Consider the following 18,148-nt stretch of genomic DNA (forward strand, 5'->3'; position numbering starts at 1 on the left):
GGATATTTGCCTTTGCTCATTTTTTGTATAGCTGAAAACAGTAGTGCAGTGGGAGAACCCCTGTTGAGGTCATCCAAACTGCGCTTATCAAACTGTTCCCCTTTTTAGGCACTTAATATATAACATAAGTGAAAGAGAACCATTTCCTGGAAGTATTTCATCAATTGGAATTCAAATTCATGCTCTTGATTTTGCTGTTACCATTTTTAAATTCCACAGATTTTATATTGTTTCTTTTTTTTGGTATGCGTTGGGAATCTACTTTTACATTCTTTACTTGTCCTAGAAGTGGTGAATGAAAAATATCAGTTATAGAGCGGAAAATAGGGTTCAGAATAACCCTTTCATTTGTCTCATTGAGGGATACTTTGGGTCTAGATTTCCATGTACTCCATCAAAACAGAGCTTCTTTAGCAATGACTTTTCTTTAAAATTTACAACTGGAAACACTTCTTTCATGTACTATCCGAACTACACTGGCAATTTATGAGGCCTTTGAGAGTCTATACAATCCTTACACAGGTAACTTTGAGACTCTCTGGATTTACTCTAGTCCGATTCACTATGTCCCACCCCCAATTTTTACCGCTATTTTGATTAGGCCCATTGCATATCCGCTTTTGTGAACATTGTAATCCCGAACTATGGCCTTCTCTACTTTAACACTATTTTTTCTGAGCTCTCTTTCAGTCCTCTATTTTTCTCGGGCTCATGTATTGCTAGAGTCATGATGAAGATCCTTCTATATATCTAAAGGATCGAAACATTGCCGACCAGTTCATGAACCCAATCTGAATGTATATTAGAATAAAATGGGCTGTGTTGTTCTTACTTGATACACACTCTTGATCACGTGTTGTCACACGTTTATCACATGATGAGAACATCAAGTACATTTCTCACCACACCTCTACTGCGCCGTCACATAGTTTTTAATGTTTTTCATATATAGTTGAATAAATTGATAATCTGATGTATTTGTACATTGATTGTTCTCTTTTTGATGTAGGTACAACTGCTCTTTATGCAAAAGCTTCCTCAAGGTTCCAGACAACACTCGGGTTCACTTCTTAACTATAACCTTTTAAAGCAATGAGACACATATTTCAAGTCAATGTTAACAAAAAGGGTAGCTGAACTGTTCCTGGTAGAGAAGAAGCTGTGTGTTAGGCGTGACCATGGGTGTAGATATGACACCCTTGGGCATCCATTTTGTTGGAAATATTTGCCTCACACACCCAAATGGGTGTCATGCTTCATCATCGGCGTTGCTCCTCGTCGGGGAGGCGGTGCAATCCCCGACGGGCTCACCTCAAAGAGGGGCTCTTTGACGGAGATCTTTTCTTCCAACAGCCTTATGGTGAAGTGTGGGTGTGTGGGCAATAGAGTAAGGGAAAAGGTGATTTAAAATGTAGTAGGGGGTACCGAAAAGTACTACTTTATTCTGGGGGTCTCCCTCTACGGTTAAAAACGTGAGACCAACTTCCTAAGTACCACTGACTTAAGTGTGGTGGGACTCGGTAAAATTGGATATTGACATGGTCAACCTGTTTCTCCAAAAAGGAATTTACTTTTTTTCCACAGGTACACAAAATGGCTGCTCTAGAACCCTAATACGGTGGCTCTGAGTGACCATAAAGCACCTCAGAAGTGCCATGTTATTGTCACAGCCAGAGAAGGTTCTGGAACCTTCTGGCTCGTGCCAGCACCTCAGGGCACTGGCTATATAAGGACCAGTCCCTGACGGCCATTTTGGATTAGCTGATTCCTGACCTGACCTTAGCAGAGACAGGAGCACTTAGACTTGACCCCAGATTGACACCTGCCCTGTTGACCCCTGAGGCGGCTGGTAGCGCAGGCAGTAGAGTGGCCAAGGTTCATAGCGTTGTCCCTGACTGGAACGTTCCAGTCAGCCTCGTGTGAAGTGACCTAGCGCCTACAGCGCCTGCCCAGCGAGTGCCTTTATTGCCCCAAAGACTGTGGCCGAGTTCGTGTGCCTCCCCGCCCCCCCGGTGGTTTATCGTGACTGATTATACGAGTCGCGAGGCGAGAGCAAGTTCGCCGCGACCGCGATCACGGAAGTGCCCCCCTTCGTGACAGGCGCCTCCAGCCAGGAGCTCGGACGTCTCCGAGCCCCATCGGCGTAGAGCGCCTCCTGCAGTGACAGAAGGTGAGGTGGGGCACCTAGGTTGGGAGAGGCCGGCCTTCATTGGGTGGGACTAGCGTCTCTGCCCTCCTCCGCGACCCGGGAGTTGATGCTGTGGGCGGGAACCACCCTGAAGAAGGAAGTCGGAGGGAGGTCCGTGTAGCCCTGGGAACCCCGTCGCTGAAGCGAGGAGAACTGTGCCGATTGAATTGTTCCCCGACTGCAGCCGTAGTGAGGTGGGGCGCAGCGTTGTAAGGAACTGTGAGCCGGCAGTGTTTAGAGCAGCGCGAGGATTGTGCGACGCTGCCGACTGCCCCGTTCGTCAGTCTACAGACTTTGAACTGGTGCTGCCGAGTGCTAACGATATCTGGAAGCCCCCGCAGCATGCCTCGGCTCCACCGGCAACAGAGGTCTTCCCCCGGTGGCTGCCGATAGAGAAATGAAATGCTCACTATGTCTCCTTGCCTTCTAGATTAACGCGCATACACTTTGGTTGGTCCCGAAAGCGATTCTGAACCCAGAAAGCCTGTATGCCTTGTTATTCCAGTCAGCACAAACTGTAAGAGTGAATTTTCCTTACTGTAACCTTGGGTAAATGTATTGACTCTGAAATTAACTAATTGGTGGCAGCGATACCAGAACAAACAAGTGTTTGAAAAGTCAGAACGAACCAGTATTGATTCTGTGTGCAAATGTAAAACCTATCTTATGTGTTCTATATATTGATTCATATTTATCCATGATATTTATTCTATTTATTGACACTATTTATTGACCAATATCTATTTGTGGAATCTAACTTACTTATTTATATTATTTATTCGTGACATTATTTATTCTTACATTGAGACCCAGAAATTTGTACTGCAAGGAATGGAAATGTGCTTTTGAACTTGAACCTTTTTCCCTCACAAAGGACTTTTATATAAAGGAATCGTATTTTTCTACAACAGTGGTGTGGTGTCCTTCTTTTTAGTGTGGTTGTACAGGGGGTTATTATTGGGTCTGAGCCGGCTTAACACAAAAGCCTTCACTGCCTTGTCACTTGAGCCAAGCTACCCCCTTTGTGCTGGGCTTGCCCATCGCAGGTCCAACATAAAATTGGTGCTCAGCGGGTGGGATTTCACGAGCCGTGCTTGTTTAGACCCCATAATAATTCAGTGTGCGCCACAGGTACACACCCGGATTTTTCTCCAGCGGCCCTCCAATTAAAATTTTTGTTTTTTCCAATTTCTCTTCTGGGGGTGATCCTCAAAGTTCCTATCCTTATAACCTACTTCGTGGTGGTTGTCCACACTTTTCACTGGCAAGATGGAATTTGAAATGTCAGAGCTGGAGACCTATACTGTGGCGCAGCTCAAGGATTTCTGTCAGGAAAGGGGAGTGTTCGTTAGGCGAGGGGCCAAAAGAGAGGAGCTCCGCATTAGTCTGCGAGCCTGGGTGGAAGCCCATCCGGAGGGAACGGTAGAGGAGGAGGAGTCTGACAGAGGTACTGTCATTGAGAGGAGTGCAGAAGATCCCCTGGGGGTGGGCGAGATGCTAATCAGCCCCAAGGTAGCCTCACGGGAGGGTAGTAATGCATCCTCAAGAGGGTTGTCCGAGACCGAGTTAGCCGATAGAAGGGAGGAAAGACAATTAAGGTGGGAGTTAGCCAAGCTGGAGATGGAAGGGAGGAGGACGGAACATGAGCTCAAGCTACGAGAGCTCGACCTCAGAGCCCATAACATCACTCCGGAGGGTGTCGAGTCTAAGGAATTTGCCAGGGTGTCCAGGCCTCACTTACCCAAGGACGTGGTCGCCAGTTACATTGCTGGAGACGACATAGCCAAATGGCTGGCATCCTATGAGGTCTCCTTAAGAGCCCATGGGATCCATGAGAAGCATTGGGGTGGTGGATTATACCGTTACATGCCTCCAACAGGTAGGGATGTCCTATTGGCCCTAGACCGGGGGGAACAGGTAGACTACCCCGCCATGAAGGTGGCGCTCATCAGAAAGTTTGGGTTGACCCCGGAGAAATACCGGCAGAGGTTATGGGGCAGCCACAAGCTGAACTCACAGAATTGGGTTGACTTCCTGGATTATGCCAAGAAAGCCCTGGATGGGTGGGTCCAAGGTAGTGAGGTGGAAGACTATCGAGGGTTGTACAACCTAATGCTCAAGGAACATCTACTCGAGAAATGTCTTCCCGAGCTGAGGCAACACCTGGTAGACAGCAAACTTACTTGCCCCCGTAAGCTTGCTGAGGAGGCAGACATTTGGGTAAGTACCCGAGTGTCTACGAGGGGGATGGGAGGAGAATCTCAGAAGTCCGGACAGGGCGCTCCCCAGAAGAAAGAGGGGGGAGATAATAAGAAACAGGAGTTCTCCAAAGGCCCCCAAAACAACTTTAAGGGGAAAAGCTTCCTTACCAACTCTAAGGCTAGCCCGCAGAAGAACCCTAATCCTGGCCAGAGTCAGCAGCCAAGGGTTGTCCATTGCTTTGAGTGCGGTGGTATTGGACATTATAAGGGAGACGTGAAATGCCCAAAGAGACCACCCCCCCCCACTGGAGGAAAGGCCCCGGGAGTCGCTAGTGTAGCGCTCGGGGAGGAGATGCCCTTAGTTAAGGGGAGGGAGTGGGCGGGTGTCACCTTAGTGTCCCTGGATGATCGGGAGATGGTTCCTAAGATCCAGGTGCCCTCAAATACTACCAAGTATGGGCAATGGGTCACCATCAATGGCCATAGAGGGGAGGCTCTGAGAGATATAGGAGCCAGCATGACTATCGTCAGGAGTCATCTGGTGTCCTCAGAGCAAGTGATTCCAGGCGTACTTCATCCAGCCGCGATGGCTGATGGCAGAATGAGCCACTATCCTGTGGCTGAGGTTCCCTTTGAGTGGGGAGGGGTTGCAGGTTCACTTCGAGTTGCCGTAAGCCCCGCCGTGCCAGTCGATTGTCGACTGGGCAAGGATATGGAGCACAATGCTTGGAAGGAGGTGGAATACCGGACTCATACTGAGATGCTGGGTACACCTGATTGGGCCTGTGTGAGTACCAGGTCTGCGGCTGCTCGAGAGGAGAAGTCGCGTGGGTTGGAGCCTGGAACAATGGCCCACCCAGCTGCCGATGAGGGAGCATCTCGAGGACAGGAGGAGCCTGCCTCGATGTCCGAGCCCCGTGAGACGGATAGGCCACGGGAGGAGGTGGACCCGGAGTCCGCGGAGGAGGACATGGTTCCGTTGGAGGAACTGCCTATCCCCGCTGAGTGGCGAGTGGAGGGAGGTCCATCCAGGGAGGAACTGAGCAAGGGACAGAGGGAATGTCCCACCCTCGAGGGTCTGAGGCAACAGGCTGAAGCCCAGGCAGCAGGTAACGAGTCTGGGAACTATCGTGTTTACTGGGAGGATGGCCTCCTCTACAGTGAACCCAGGGTGCCAGTGCACGGACTGTCACGGGCCCTGGTAGTCCCACAGTGTGTCCGAGCTTTCCTCTTAGAGTTGGCTCATGAGATTCCCTTGGCAGGACACTTGGGTCAGGACAAGACCTTTGCCCGGCTTGTCCCCCACTTTTATTGGCCTCGAATGAGGGTGGCGTCCGACGCATACTGTCGGTCGTGTGTGTCATGCCAAGCCAGTGGGAAAACAGGGATGAAGCTGAAGGCTCCCCTGGAACCACTTCCCGTCGTTGGCACCCCCTTTGAAAGGGTGGGCATCAACATTGCTGGGCCCCTAGATCCACTGACATCATCCGGTCACAGGTTTATCCTGGTACTGGTGGATCAAGCCACAAGGTATCCAGAGACTATACCTCTGAGAACCATTACTGCACCGGTAGTGGCGAAGGCCCTGATGGGGATCTTTACCCGAGTGGGATTCCCCAAAGAAGTTGTGTCTGACAGGGGGACCAACTTCATGTCAGCGTACATGCGGGCAATGTGGAAGGAGTGTGGAGTGACCTACCGGTTCACCACTCCTTATCACCCACAGGCCAATGGTCTTGTAGAAAGATTCAATCAGACCTTGAAGGGTATGATCAGAAGTCTACCCGAAAGCCTGCGGAGGAAATGGGACATCCTCCTACCCTGTTTGCTCTTTTCCTACAGGGAAGTGCCGCAGAAGGGAGTGGGTTTCAGCCCCTTCGAGCTTCTGTACGGGCACCCTGTACGTGGACCTCTCAGCCTGGTGCGAGACTCCTGGGAAAAGTCTCCCCGGAAAGTTCCCCAGGATGTGGTGAGCTACATGCTGGCCTTCCGGAGCCAAATGGCTACGTTGTGGAAGAAGGCTTCTGACAACTTGGAAGCCAGCCTGGCAGTGATGAAAGCGTGGTATAACCACAATGCTCACCCAGTGGAGTTGGAGCCTGGACAGAAGGTGTGGGTGATGGAGCCTGGAGAGCTGAGCGCCCTCCAGGACCGTTGGACAGGCCCCTATGAGGTGTTGGAAAAGATCAGCAAAGCTACCTATTTGGTGGACGTGAAGACCCCTCGGCATCCGCATCGGGTGCTACATGCCAACCGCCTCAAGCCCCACTACGAGAGGCCCGAAGTCATGCTGGTAATGGTGACTGACGGATCGGAGGAAGAGGACACTGAGCCTCTCCCCGACCTCTTCGCGTCTCAAGAAAAGGATGGGTCGGTGGAGGGAGTGAAACTCTCGCCATCTTTGACTTCTGAGCAGCAGGAGGAATGTCGCCAGGTCTTGGGGTCATTCGCTCCTCTGTTCTCCCTTGTCCCGGGTAAGACCCACCTGTGTACACATGATGTGGACACAGGAGACAGCCCACCTGTGTAGTCCAAGTCTTACCGGCTGTCTGACAAGGTGAAGGCCAGCATCCGAAGTGAGGTAGCTAGGATGCTGGAGCTAGGAGTCATTGAACCCTCAAGTAGCCCTTGGTCCAGCCCTGTGGTTTTGGTTCCCAAAGCTGCCCCACCCGGCACCACACCAGAATTGCGGTTCTGTGTGGACTACCGAGGACTGAATTCGGTAACCAAGACCGATGCTCATCCGATCCCTCGGGCGGATGAATTGATTGACCGGTTGGGAGCTGCCCAATATCTCAGTACCATTGACCTCACTGCAGGGTACTGGCAGATTCCCATGACTGATGGAGCCAAGAAAAGGTCAGCCTTCTCCACACCTGATGGACACTACCAATTCTGCGTTATGCCCTTTGGGCTCAAGAACGCTCCGGCCACATTTCAGCGGCTGGTGAACACGATCCTCACCGGGATGGAGACTTTCTCTGCTGCCTACTTGGATGACATAGCTGTCTTCAGTAGCAGTTGGGAGGATCACTTGCAGCACTTACAAGCCGTTCTCCAGGCCCTGGAACAGGCTGGCTTGACGATCAAGGCTAGCAAATGTCAGATTGGGCAGGGGTCGGTAGTGTACTTAGGTCACTTGGTGGGCAGGGGGAAGGTGCAACCCCTTCAGGCGAAGATTGAGGCAATCATGGCCTGGAAACCCCCCAAGACCCAGACTGAGGTCCGAGCCTTCCTGGGCCTCACAGGTTACTACAGACGGTTCGTGAAGGGGTATGGCACTATCGTGGCACCCCTTACAGAACTCACGGCCAAGAAGCAACCCAGGAGAGTCATCTGGACGGAGGCTTGCCAGCGAGCCTTCGACATCTGAAACAAGCATTGTGTAACGCTCCAGTTTTGAAGGCTCCGGATTTTACAAAAGAGTTCATTGTCCAGACAGATGCATCCGACATTGGCATTGGGGCGGTGTTATCGCAACTCAATGAAGAGGGTCTGGATCAACCCGTGGTCTTTCTGTCACGAAGACTGCTTCCCCGGGAACAGAGATGGAGTACCATTGAGCGGGAAGCCTTTGCGGTGGTCTGGGCACTGAAGAAACTGCGCCCATACTTGTTTGGTTTGCACTTCCTTGTTCAGACAGACCATCGACCCCTTCGCTGGCTCATGCAGATGAAGGGGGAAAACCCCAAACTGTTGAGATGGTCTATCTCCCTACAGGGAATGGACTTTCGGGTGGAACACCGACCCGGAACTGACCACGCCAATGCAGACGGTCTTGCAGGTATTTCCGCCTTAGTGTTGAGAACTCCCAAGGGGTTGGGTAGCTCTCCCCACTTCCAGTTGGGGGGGACGCAGGTTAGACCCGTCTGCTTCTGAGAGTCCCCTCACCACTATGATTTATTTTGTTCCCCTGTACCTCCCAAAATTTGTCGCTTTTCTTGTCTACCAGGACTTTTTGTGTGTTGTTTCAAGGGGCTAGATGTTCCTTGACCCTGGTTGCTCACCAGGTTTTTGGCAACCAGTATGTATGACCCTAAGATGGTGGACACCTTTTTTTCCCCTCATGTGAGTGACTCCCATTGGAGCCTCCGTGAAACCTGGCCTTTTGAGGTTTTGGCCCCCTTTTGTTTGGCATGCATTCCTGACAGGAATTTACTTGTTTTCCACAGGTACACAAAATGGCTGCTCTAGAACCCTAATACGGTGGCTCTGAGTGACCATAAAGCACCTCAGAAGTGCCATGTTATTGTCACAGCCAGAGAAGGTTCTGGAACCTTCTGGCTCGTGCCAGCACCTCAGGGCACTGGCTATATAAGGACCAGTCCCTGACGGCCATTTTGGATTAGCTGATTCCTGACCTGACCTTAGCAGAGACAGGAGCACTTAGACTTGACCCCAGATTGACACCTGCCCTGTTGACCCCTGAGGCGGCTGGTAGCGCAGGCAATAGAGTGGCCAAGGTTCATAGCGTTGTCCCTGACTGGCGTTCCAGTCAGCCTCGTGTGAAGTGACCTAGCGCCTACAGAGCCTGCCCAGCAAGTGCCTTTATTGCCCCAAAGACTGTGGCCGAGTTCGTGTGCCTCCCCGCCCCCCCGGTGGTTTATCGTGACTGATTATACGAGTCGCGAGGCGAGAGCAAGTTCGCCGCGACCGCGATCACGGAAGTGCCCCCCTTCATGACAGGTGCCTCCAGCCATGAGCTCGGACGTCTCCGAGCCCCATCGGCGTAGAGCGCCTCCTGCAGTGACAGAAGGTGAGGTGGTGCGCCGGGGTGGGGAGAGGCCAGCCTTCATTGGGTGGGACTAGCGTCTCTGCCCTCCTCCGCGACCCGGGAGTTGATGCTGTGGGCGGGAACCACCCCGAAGAAGGAAGTCGGAGGGAGGTCCGTGTAGCCCTGGGAACCCCGTCGCTGAAGCGAGGAGAACTGTGCCGATTGAATCGTTCCCCGACTGCAGCTGTATTGAGGTGGGGTGCAGCGTTGTAAAGAACTGTGAGCCGGCAGTGTTTAGAGCAGCACGAGGATTGTGCGACGCTGCCGACAGCCCCGTTCGTCAGTCTACAGACTTTGAACTGGTGCTGCCGAGTGCTAACGATATCTGGAAGCCCCCGCAGCGCGCCTCGGCTCCACCGGCAACAGAGGTCTTTCCCTGGTGGCTGCCGATAGAGAAATGAAATGCTCACTGTGTCTCCTTGCCTTCTAGATTAACGTGCATACACTTTGGTTGGTCCCGAAAGCGATTCCGAACCCAGAAAGCCTGTATGCCTTGTTATTCCAGTCAGCACAAACTGTAAGAGTGAATTTTCCTTACTGTAACCTTGGGTAAATGTATTGACTCTGAAATTAACTAATTGGTGGCAGCGATACCAGAACAAACAAGTGTTTGAAAAGTCAGAACAAACCAGTATTGATTCTGTGTGCAAATGTAAAACCTATCTTATGTGTTCTATATATTGATTCATATTTATCCGTGATATTTATTCTATTTATTGACACTATTTATTGACCAATATCTATTTGTGGAATCTAACTTACTTATTTATATTATTTATTCGTGACATTATTTATTCTTACATTGAGACCCAGAAATTTGTACTGCAAGGAATGGAAATGTGCTTTTGAACTTGAACCTTTTTCCCTCACAAAGGACTTTTATATAAAGGAATTGTATTTTTCTACAACAGTGGTGTGATGTCCTTCTTTTTAGTGTGGTTGTACAGGGGGTTATTATTGGGTCTGAGCCGGCTTAACACAAAAGCCTTCACTGCCTTGTCACTTGAGCCAAGCTACCCCCTTTGTGCTGGGCTTGCCCATCGCAGGTCCAACAAGAAGGCATCTACCACATTTTGTAACTACCTCCCCCAAGTAATGATATTTAGCAATAGTGGTAATACACTATTCTATTTCATTCAACTTGTAATGAGGGCCTTAGATGCAAATTACTCATGAATTTTCATCAGTGCGATTTGCTTTCTGATAAATTCTATGAAACATCAGGCCTTCCTTCTCTTAACTACTCCTATGAAAAGATACGTGAATCAGGGCTTGACATTCAGATGTAACTCACATCTACAGGATGCTCTGGGGCAGGAGTGCAGATTGTCGATGGTGCGGTGCAGATGTGCCTCCTTCTTGCATCTGGCCTGGACATGTTCCAGGGTGCCCGCTTATTGTCCGGGCTGGTCCAACCTCTGACCTCAGTATCTGGTATTACCATAGATGAGGGGTTGTTGCAATGGCTCAAGTGGGTCATAAAGCATAGAGGGAGGAAAATGCACTGGAAATGTTTGCAATTGTCTCTGCTACTGGCTAAAAGGCCAGTGGCAATAGGGTGGTTGGGTGACAGGGCCCCCTTGGTTACACTGTGGTAAAAGGACATGGCGTTTGCAGAGGCAATACACACTAAAGACTTCCGGCGGGACGACAAGTTGCAGGACAATCTTGAAGCATGGACTACACTACTGATGGTGTTTCAAGATGCAAATGGGGTGGGGTGCCCACTAAGTGTACACACACATTTGCTTGAAACTCCTGGTGGCACACTTAGGCTACACCATAAGGAGGGGGTATAGGATGGGTTGAGTGACCTGGTGAGCTTTGACAGCAGGGGTGGGGATTGCGGAGTCGACTGGTGGAGCAAGTGGCTCTGGCAAGGAACCCAGCTATATCCATGAATACAGGGAATTTATGAAGAATGTGGTACACCCTTAGGAGGAGGACTCTAACCCGGCATTCATGATGTAATTAATGTAAATGTATTATTTTAATGTAATTTGATACAGCACGAACATTACCCAAAGTTGTCAGAGCGCTTTACAATAGAACAAAGCAAGTTACATAATGTATTTGCGATGACATTTACATAATAACAAGTTACACATACAACCACAATTATACAAATGAAGGGTGGCATAATTAGGGTGAAACACGTATAGAAACATATTTACATAATTGAGCTCATGTGAATGCCATGCAGCCATGAGGGTCATGACCTGGGTTGAATTATTCCTGGAAATGTCTTTGGAAGAGAAGTGTTTTAAGATCAGTTTTGAAAGACCGGAAAGAGGCAGTGTTCTGAAGGATTGGTATGGTAAATAAGTGGACACTGAGCTATATGGTTCTTATTGATCTACTGCTTACAACATTGCATGTATCTATGAAATTGGTCCCAAAAAAAAAAATATATATATATATATATATTATAAAAAAAAAATTTCGAGGGGGCAGGGCGTCTGCCAATAAATCAATTTCTTGAAACACGAACTTGGAGTGCCGCCTACTTTCGTTGAACCACGGATGAGTTTAAACAATATACAATATATATATATATATATATATATTTATAAAAGCTCCAAGGTTTCCACCTATTAGAGACGCACTCTGACATCCACTGCAGCAACCTTCATGAGGTAAAAGTGCGAGTGGAGGCCCATTGCTGGGCTTGAAATATCTCAGACAGCAGCACATAACTGAGGCACACACTATAGGACCCACAAACCAACGCAGACTCATTTGAGTTGCCCATTAGAGGGCTCATATTTTTAAGTGGGAGGTGTGGCCTCTATGCCAAAATGACTGTCACACAGCTGAAGAGTGCAATAAGCATGAAATGCGTCCGGCGTGAATCGACAGGCATGCTGTAAACTCGATCCACCGGCCGATCCAGCTTTTACCTCATGAAGGTTGATGCAGTGGGTGTCAGAGTGCATCTCCAACAGGTGGGAACCTTGGAGCTTTGAATTATACGCGGCCTCCCAGCCGCGGCAGATGCACCACCCAGAAATTTGGGGCCACGGAGCTCTGAAAAATGGAATCTCAATGTGGAGACCTATATTGCCATGTCATGAATGATGTAATATGTGACATGATCAGCAGTGGATTGCGGGTGCGCGATATATAGTTAGTGCAACTAACTATATATGCGAATTTCAAGGGTTTGTGTGAGTAAAATAAGGTTTTGTAAATGCTAATTCCTAACTATATATGGTCTATAACCTATAGTTTTTTCAGTGAATTTTCAAGGTTTTGTAAATGCTAATTTCTAACTATATATGGTCTATAACCTATGTTTTTTTCAGTGAACAAGCAACTGTGTGTTGTGAAATGCGTTGGTTGTAGCTATATATGCTGATACCTTGACAAATAAATTCGGAAGATTGGGAAGAAACCCTTTGTGAGTGCGAACTTTTTCTCTTCTTTGAAGGGATTTGTGCGAAATTTAAAAAAAGCAGGGCTCTGCTGAGTAGTTCGACACCGGTGGAGAGAGCGCCATTGGACCGCGAAACATGTGAGCCAAACTGTGGGATATATATATATATATATATATATATATATATATATATATATATATATATATATATATATATATATATATATATATATATATATATATATATATATATATATATATATATATATATATGCCCCACATCTATGAAAGGAGAAATATTTCTACCATCGAGGCCTGTCACTTTAAAATGTACCCCAATCACAACATAAGAAACCTACTGGGAAGGTCAACATTTAAGAAAAACATCAAAACAGAAACATCACCCTATAGGAAAATATTTAACAAAATAATTCTCTTTGTTTTCCCTTCTCTCATGACCTCTTAGAAAACCTTGTGGCGGTAATTTTGCAAAGAGCTAAGAAGAAGCTACTATGGCACGCAGAGTTCTGTTGAATTTTTAAGTGCAATAAAAATAAGAATATGCCATACGGAGTAATAATTTTGGACTTACTGCCAATTAATTGTTCCTCAGCAGAACTGTGTTTGAAAATGCATTTTGCAGCAACCTTTTTAGCATTCGCTGCAGCTTCTTTGCTCCACACCTGCAGTGAAAGATAATACACATTGTATTTTATTCAGTTGGGGTATTCAAACTAAATGCCTCATAGTTTATAAACGATTATCAATAAATTACTTGGAATCTCAAATATAGATCGCAATGTAAATGTAAATGTACAGGAATTTATATAGCGCAAATCACCAAGCGGTTTCTAAGTGCTTGCTTAGGGAACCCGTCCTGGTATTCCCCTGTGAGATAACCCCGGCAGGGTATCCGCAAGGTGAAAGCCAGGCATCCCCCCGCGAGGGGCCGTTGTGGAGATTAAGCAAGCTATTGCCCAGAGTTTCAGGGTGTGCACTCGTGAATCAAGAAGGCACCGGAGCAAGAATTGTCAAGTCCATGGACATTTTATTAGGACTCAAGACCCCGCCAAGCCAGGAATTGAGCCCTGGTCCCGGGCTGACCTCTGCTTCCAGGTCTGCCTCCTCTAACCAGTGAGCCACACTTCACAATGGTACTGAGTGATTTTAAAAGTTGGTTATATGTAAATAAAACTGAGTAACACCTTCTGTACAAACCACAAGAAGCTGAAGAAAGAATGGGCAAGCACAGATATGGCAGGAATCTTTATTTTGGTACAATTGTTATTCAACAGCAGTGCACATTTTTAGCTCTGCCTAAGACAGCTTAGCTATCCGTCTGACCTCATGTCACCACACAAAGCACGAGATTTCCAAAGCAAAAATCCATCCGGGACAGACAGACACGGAAAAGGGATTATAATTTGGTTGCCAAATTAAAATTGTCATCAAAGAAGAAATACAATTGTGGAGTATGCTATGAATGTGCAGCGTATACTCTAATCATAACATATTACATACATGTATTTTCAAAATAATTACTTCTATGGTAATGTATTCATGTTCTATTCAAAAGACATCAAACATACAAAAAGGTGAACGGAGGAATGCTGGCAAATTGTCTAACCACGGGCAATTGCTAGGGTAACTTTCCAACCAATCGTTCTTTTTCCCACCAAAACATGTGATCGCAGATAAAGAAATTGATCGACTTGTGACATACTTGAAGTGACCAGAACAGCTTGGGATTGGGAAGGTGGATTGAGAATTTCACTAGTTAGTCTGGTGCAGTGTGCCTGAGAGATACAAGGTTTCCCGGCAGCCTGCTGATTTAGCCACCAAGGTAAACTTTATTCAGTGAACGCTCCCTGCCTAGGAAAGCTGGGATAAACCTAGTAGAACAAAAAGTCCTTCATGAGCTGTTGAAAGAAGGTTGCCTGTTGTGTTGATGCTCTTGTAGATTGATTTGAATCCTATGCCAGAATGGAAAATAACACATGTATTTGTAAACTACACGTATTACCCAAGAGTATCAAGTCGCTGAATACCAACTGTTTATTGTTACATGACGGTACTCATTTTATCGACCGCAGGTGGATGAAAGCCTCAGTGGACCCACCAGGATTTAAACCTGTGACCATGAGGTCGAACACAGGCCCCTACAGTGGATGCATCAGTCCAATGACCCACCAGACACGGCCAGTAGGAGGGCAAGACCTCTGGGCCATCAAGCAGAAATGCCAATGCTATGAGTGTGTGTGGGAACCTGGACAGTCCCCTACCTTTTTTAGCATTTATAGATGCACCATTAGACCTTTCTTGCAGGCTCGGCCAGAGTGGTACTAGTTGCAGAGAAGCGGTCACAGCACCCTATTGAATGTGTCTTATTTTAAAATGTTATAAGGGAAGACAGGGCATTCTCACAAAAGATTAATTAACGCTGCAGTGGACTACAAAATACTGTTCCTTATCCTTCTACAGCCAGGAGAACCCCCTTGTGATTCTCTGACTAGGGTATGAGTCACCTATGAAAGTCGTGTGATCAAAAGTGGGATGAGGAAGCATGTCTTGGCCCTCACTATTTGATGCAATGGGGGAAGGATGCTACCGGCCAGTATGTCTACTTCCTTCTGAGAGAGCATATACACATTGGATAATAGAAGAAGAATGTTTATTGTACGGTTAATAAAAACCTTAACAAGCAGACATATTGATTAAACAGCATGCAGAGTTAAAATGTCACTTAAAGTACAATTGGACTGAACTGGTTCCACGGATTAATGACTATGTGGGACATACCTAAGTTAATTCATACCAGGACAAACGTACACCTCTGCTTAAAGAAACCAACGTTTATTCAGATAATATTTTTCATGATCATGGCACAGAAAAAAGAACTTTCAAAGAAATTCCCCCTCCGCCTCTGGAGATTCTATTATCTTCTAATGTCCAATAAAAGTTTCAGAAAGAGCCCAATTGGCTGCTCTGAATAATTTCAGTCAAGGATGTCCCCTCATCACTCGCCAGATATGCTGACATACCCAGGTTGATCTATTCTGGGCTCCTATTGGTAATGGAACACCTGATTCCCTGTAAGCTAATGAAATTAGAGGACAAATACACCAGGTCAAATTTTGAACAGAAGGCTTCAACTGCCTTTTGGCTGGGCCTAAATTGATAAACAAATGATGAAGATAGTTGAAACTCTCCTACACTTTTGAGATATGCAAGAACTGCTGTCCAAGGATTGAAGGCTAATGTCCTTAGGTGTTTCTGGAATGGGATATAACACCAGGAGAATAAACTCCTGCTAAAGATGGAAAGGAGAGTTACTTTTGAGGATGAATGACTGTCCGGGACAAAGGAAAATATTGTTTATGAATATTCTAAAGGAGAAGGTTTATAAGAGAGTTAGCCTAGCTCATCTTATCTCTTTGCTGATATGATGACTACTCAAAAGAGCACATTTAGGGTTGGGATTCTGATGTTGATAGACTGAAGAGGCACAACAGGAGGGCCTCTCAGGGGGGTAGAATAATTGAGAGCTTGCAAGTTGGAAAGAGAAGGGGTACTCGGAGACAGATGTTAGAAAAAACTTGAATAGCCTCTACATCAGCACATGGTCATCCTCCAGATTACCTTGTGAAGCTCTGAAGGCCATTACTGCTTCCATCTCTATTTTTAGGATTAAAACTCTTTGCCCAAGTGAGACGCCACCCTGAAGAATGTTCAGAGAATGTGCTACACCCATGGTCTGTGGAAGCAGCTGCCTAGCAGAGCACTGCTTCCTAAAAGTTGACCAGCGCTTAGAATAGAAGCACAACGTTGAAGGTCTCCTCGAAGCCTGAACAGACCTATCTACTGAATCAGACATCCTCTTTATGCTCGGCCCTGCCAGTTTATTCTCTTCGGCACTCAGCCTGAGCCTTTTTAATACTTCGGTCTGGAGAAGAGAGAGAACTAAAGGGGACTGCACAATCAGTAAAAGATATTCTTGGTCTGTCTTCATTGCTATTGGTAGATGAAAGCAACAAGAGCAAGCCAAACTGAAGCAATCAAGATAACCTGAGCACACTCTCTCCTCATTCTGACAAGATATTGGAGGATCAAAGGAAACGGATTAAAGGCACAGAGACTGGCCATGGGTGTATGGGGGCATCAATGTTCAAAGACTTGGGGTCCTATTAAGATGGGGGGCAGATCGCCCCCGCCGGGCCGGCAGTAGTCACCGCCGGGCTTGCGGGGGTGATCCACCCGCAATCCTTGCAGAAATGGCCCACCGCCATATTACAATGGCTGGGGGGTCTGAGGCAGATGAAAAGACTGTCCGCAGCTTTTCTGCCCGGTCCACAAAGTGTTCAATATGGTGGCGGTGTCTGACAAACACCGTCAGTCATATTACAATGTGGCTTTGGAAATACCTTTCAGTGGTGCCATTGCCGCCACGGAAAGGCATGCAGAGTCTGCTTGGGGGGCGCATTTCGGACCTCCAGGGACTCCGGGGGGTTTGGGGGTACACATTGGGGGTTCCCATGGTATCCCCCTGCATTTCAATGTACAACGTGGCACGCACCGCACGGTGCCTGTCAAGTTGTGCATTGAAAAGCACAACATGCATTTTTGGCATTGCGGCATGCGGTGGTTTCAGCGCCGCCCGCTGCAATGTTAAAAATGCGGGATGCGCCCGCCAGTGTGGCGGGCGCATCCTGATGGGATGTATGGGACTGCTGCACCCTTAGCGGGCAGTCCCATTTTACACTGGAATGCCGCCATACTAATGTGCCCCTTTGTCATTTTTGCTTTTGAACAAAATCGATGAAGAGGAGAGTTTCAAACTGATGCAAACAAATCTATTGCTGGGAGACCTCATGTCTGAGAAATCTGAACAAATATTTGGGGAAAGAGACAGAACTTCCAAGATGACGGAATCTCCATGCTCAATTTGTATGTCACTATATGAAGTAACCTGTTGCATGAGAGCTGATCTTGCCCTGGGCGCATGCAAAAATCTGCTCTGTAAACTTCTATAAAGAAACTGCTTTTTTTCCTACTTATGGTTTATATGTGATTTCTTCTTCATATTGTCTGTTCTGATTACCACCAGTTTCTCCCACAGCAGAAGACCAAATTCCAGGTGAGGCAGCCAGATCACCTATCACTGGCCTTACTGGGCATAGGCCTATAACCCATTAATCAGATGAGAGTATGTCCATGCAGCACAACCTCTTTCACTGGAATTTGTGGACATACAGAAATACTTTTCAATATGTGTTTACTCGGAATCCATCCACCCCTGAAGTTGCTGATTGACTAATCCTGGGAAATAGGAGACCAGAGATGAAGGATGTCTCTGATCCATTTGTTTAGATGGAATCTTGCCCACAAGACTGATAACTCTCTGGTAGCTAAGTCCCCTTGAACGTGTACCAAAGCTGCCACCTTTGGGTTGTCCATAGTCAACAGCTTTGAGATCGGTTCTTGATCTTCACTTTTCTCCTGTCTGATAGAGTCACTATTTCACATTCTTTCAGAATTCTTGCTCCAATGAAGATCTGATCCTGGAAGGGGAACAACTGAGAGTTCATGAGATTCATTACAAATTCGTGAAA

General features: G+C 47.3%; 1 protein-coding gene across 2 annotated transcripts in view; it reads right to left on the minus strand.

The window, feature by feature from the left end:
- Window positions 1–18,148, minus strand: part of LOC147709486 (cysteine-rich secretory protein 3-like) — a 484,180-nt gene that overhangs the window by 59,794 nt on the left and 406,238 nt on the right. For both annotated transcript variants that reach the window (XM_086928042.1, XM_086928041.1), the window contains exon 4: window positions 13,132–13,222. In XM_086928042.1, coding sequence (XP_086784168.1) covers window positions 13,132–13,222 — 91 coding nt within the window. The remainder of the gene's footprint in view (window positions 1–13,131; window positions 13,223–18,148) is intronic.

The sequence above is a fragment of the Lissotriton vulgaris genome, chromosome 6 (genome assembly GCF_964263255.1).
Source record: "Lissotriton vulgaris chromosome 6, aLisVul1.2, whole genome shotgun sequence".
NCBI classification, from domain to species: domain Eukaryota; kingdom Metazoa; phylum Chordata; class Amphibia; order Caudata; family Salamandridae; genus Lissotriton; species Lissotriton vulgaris.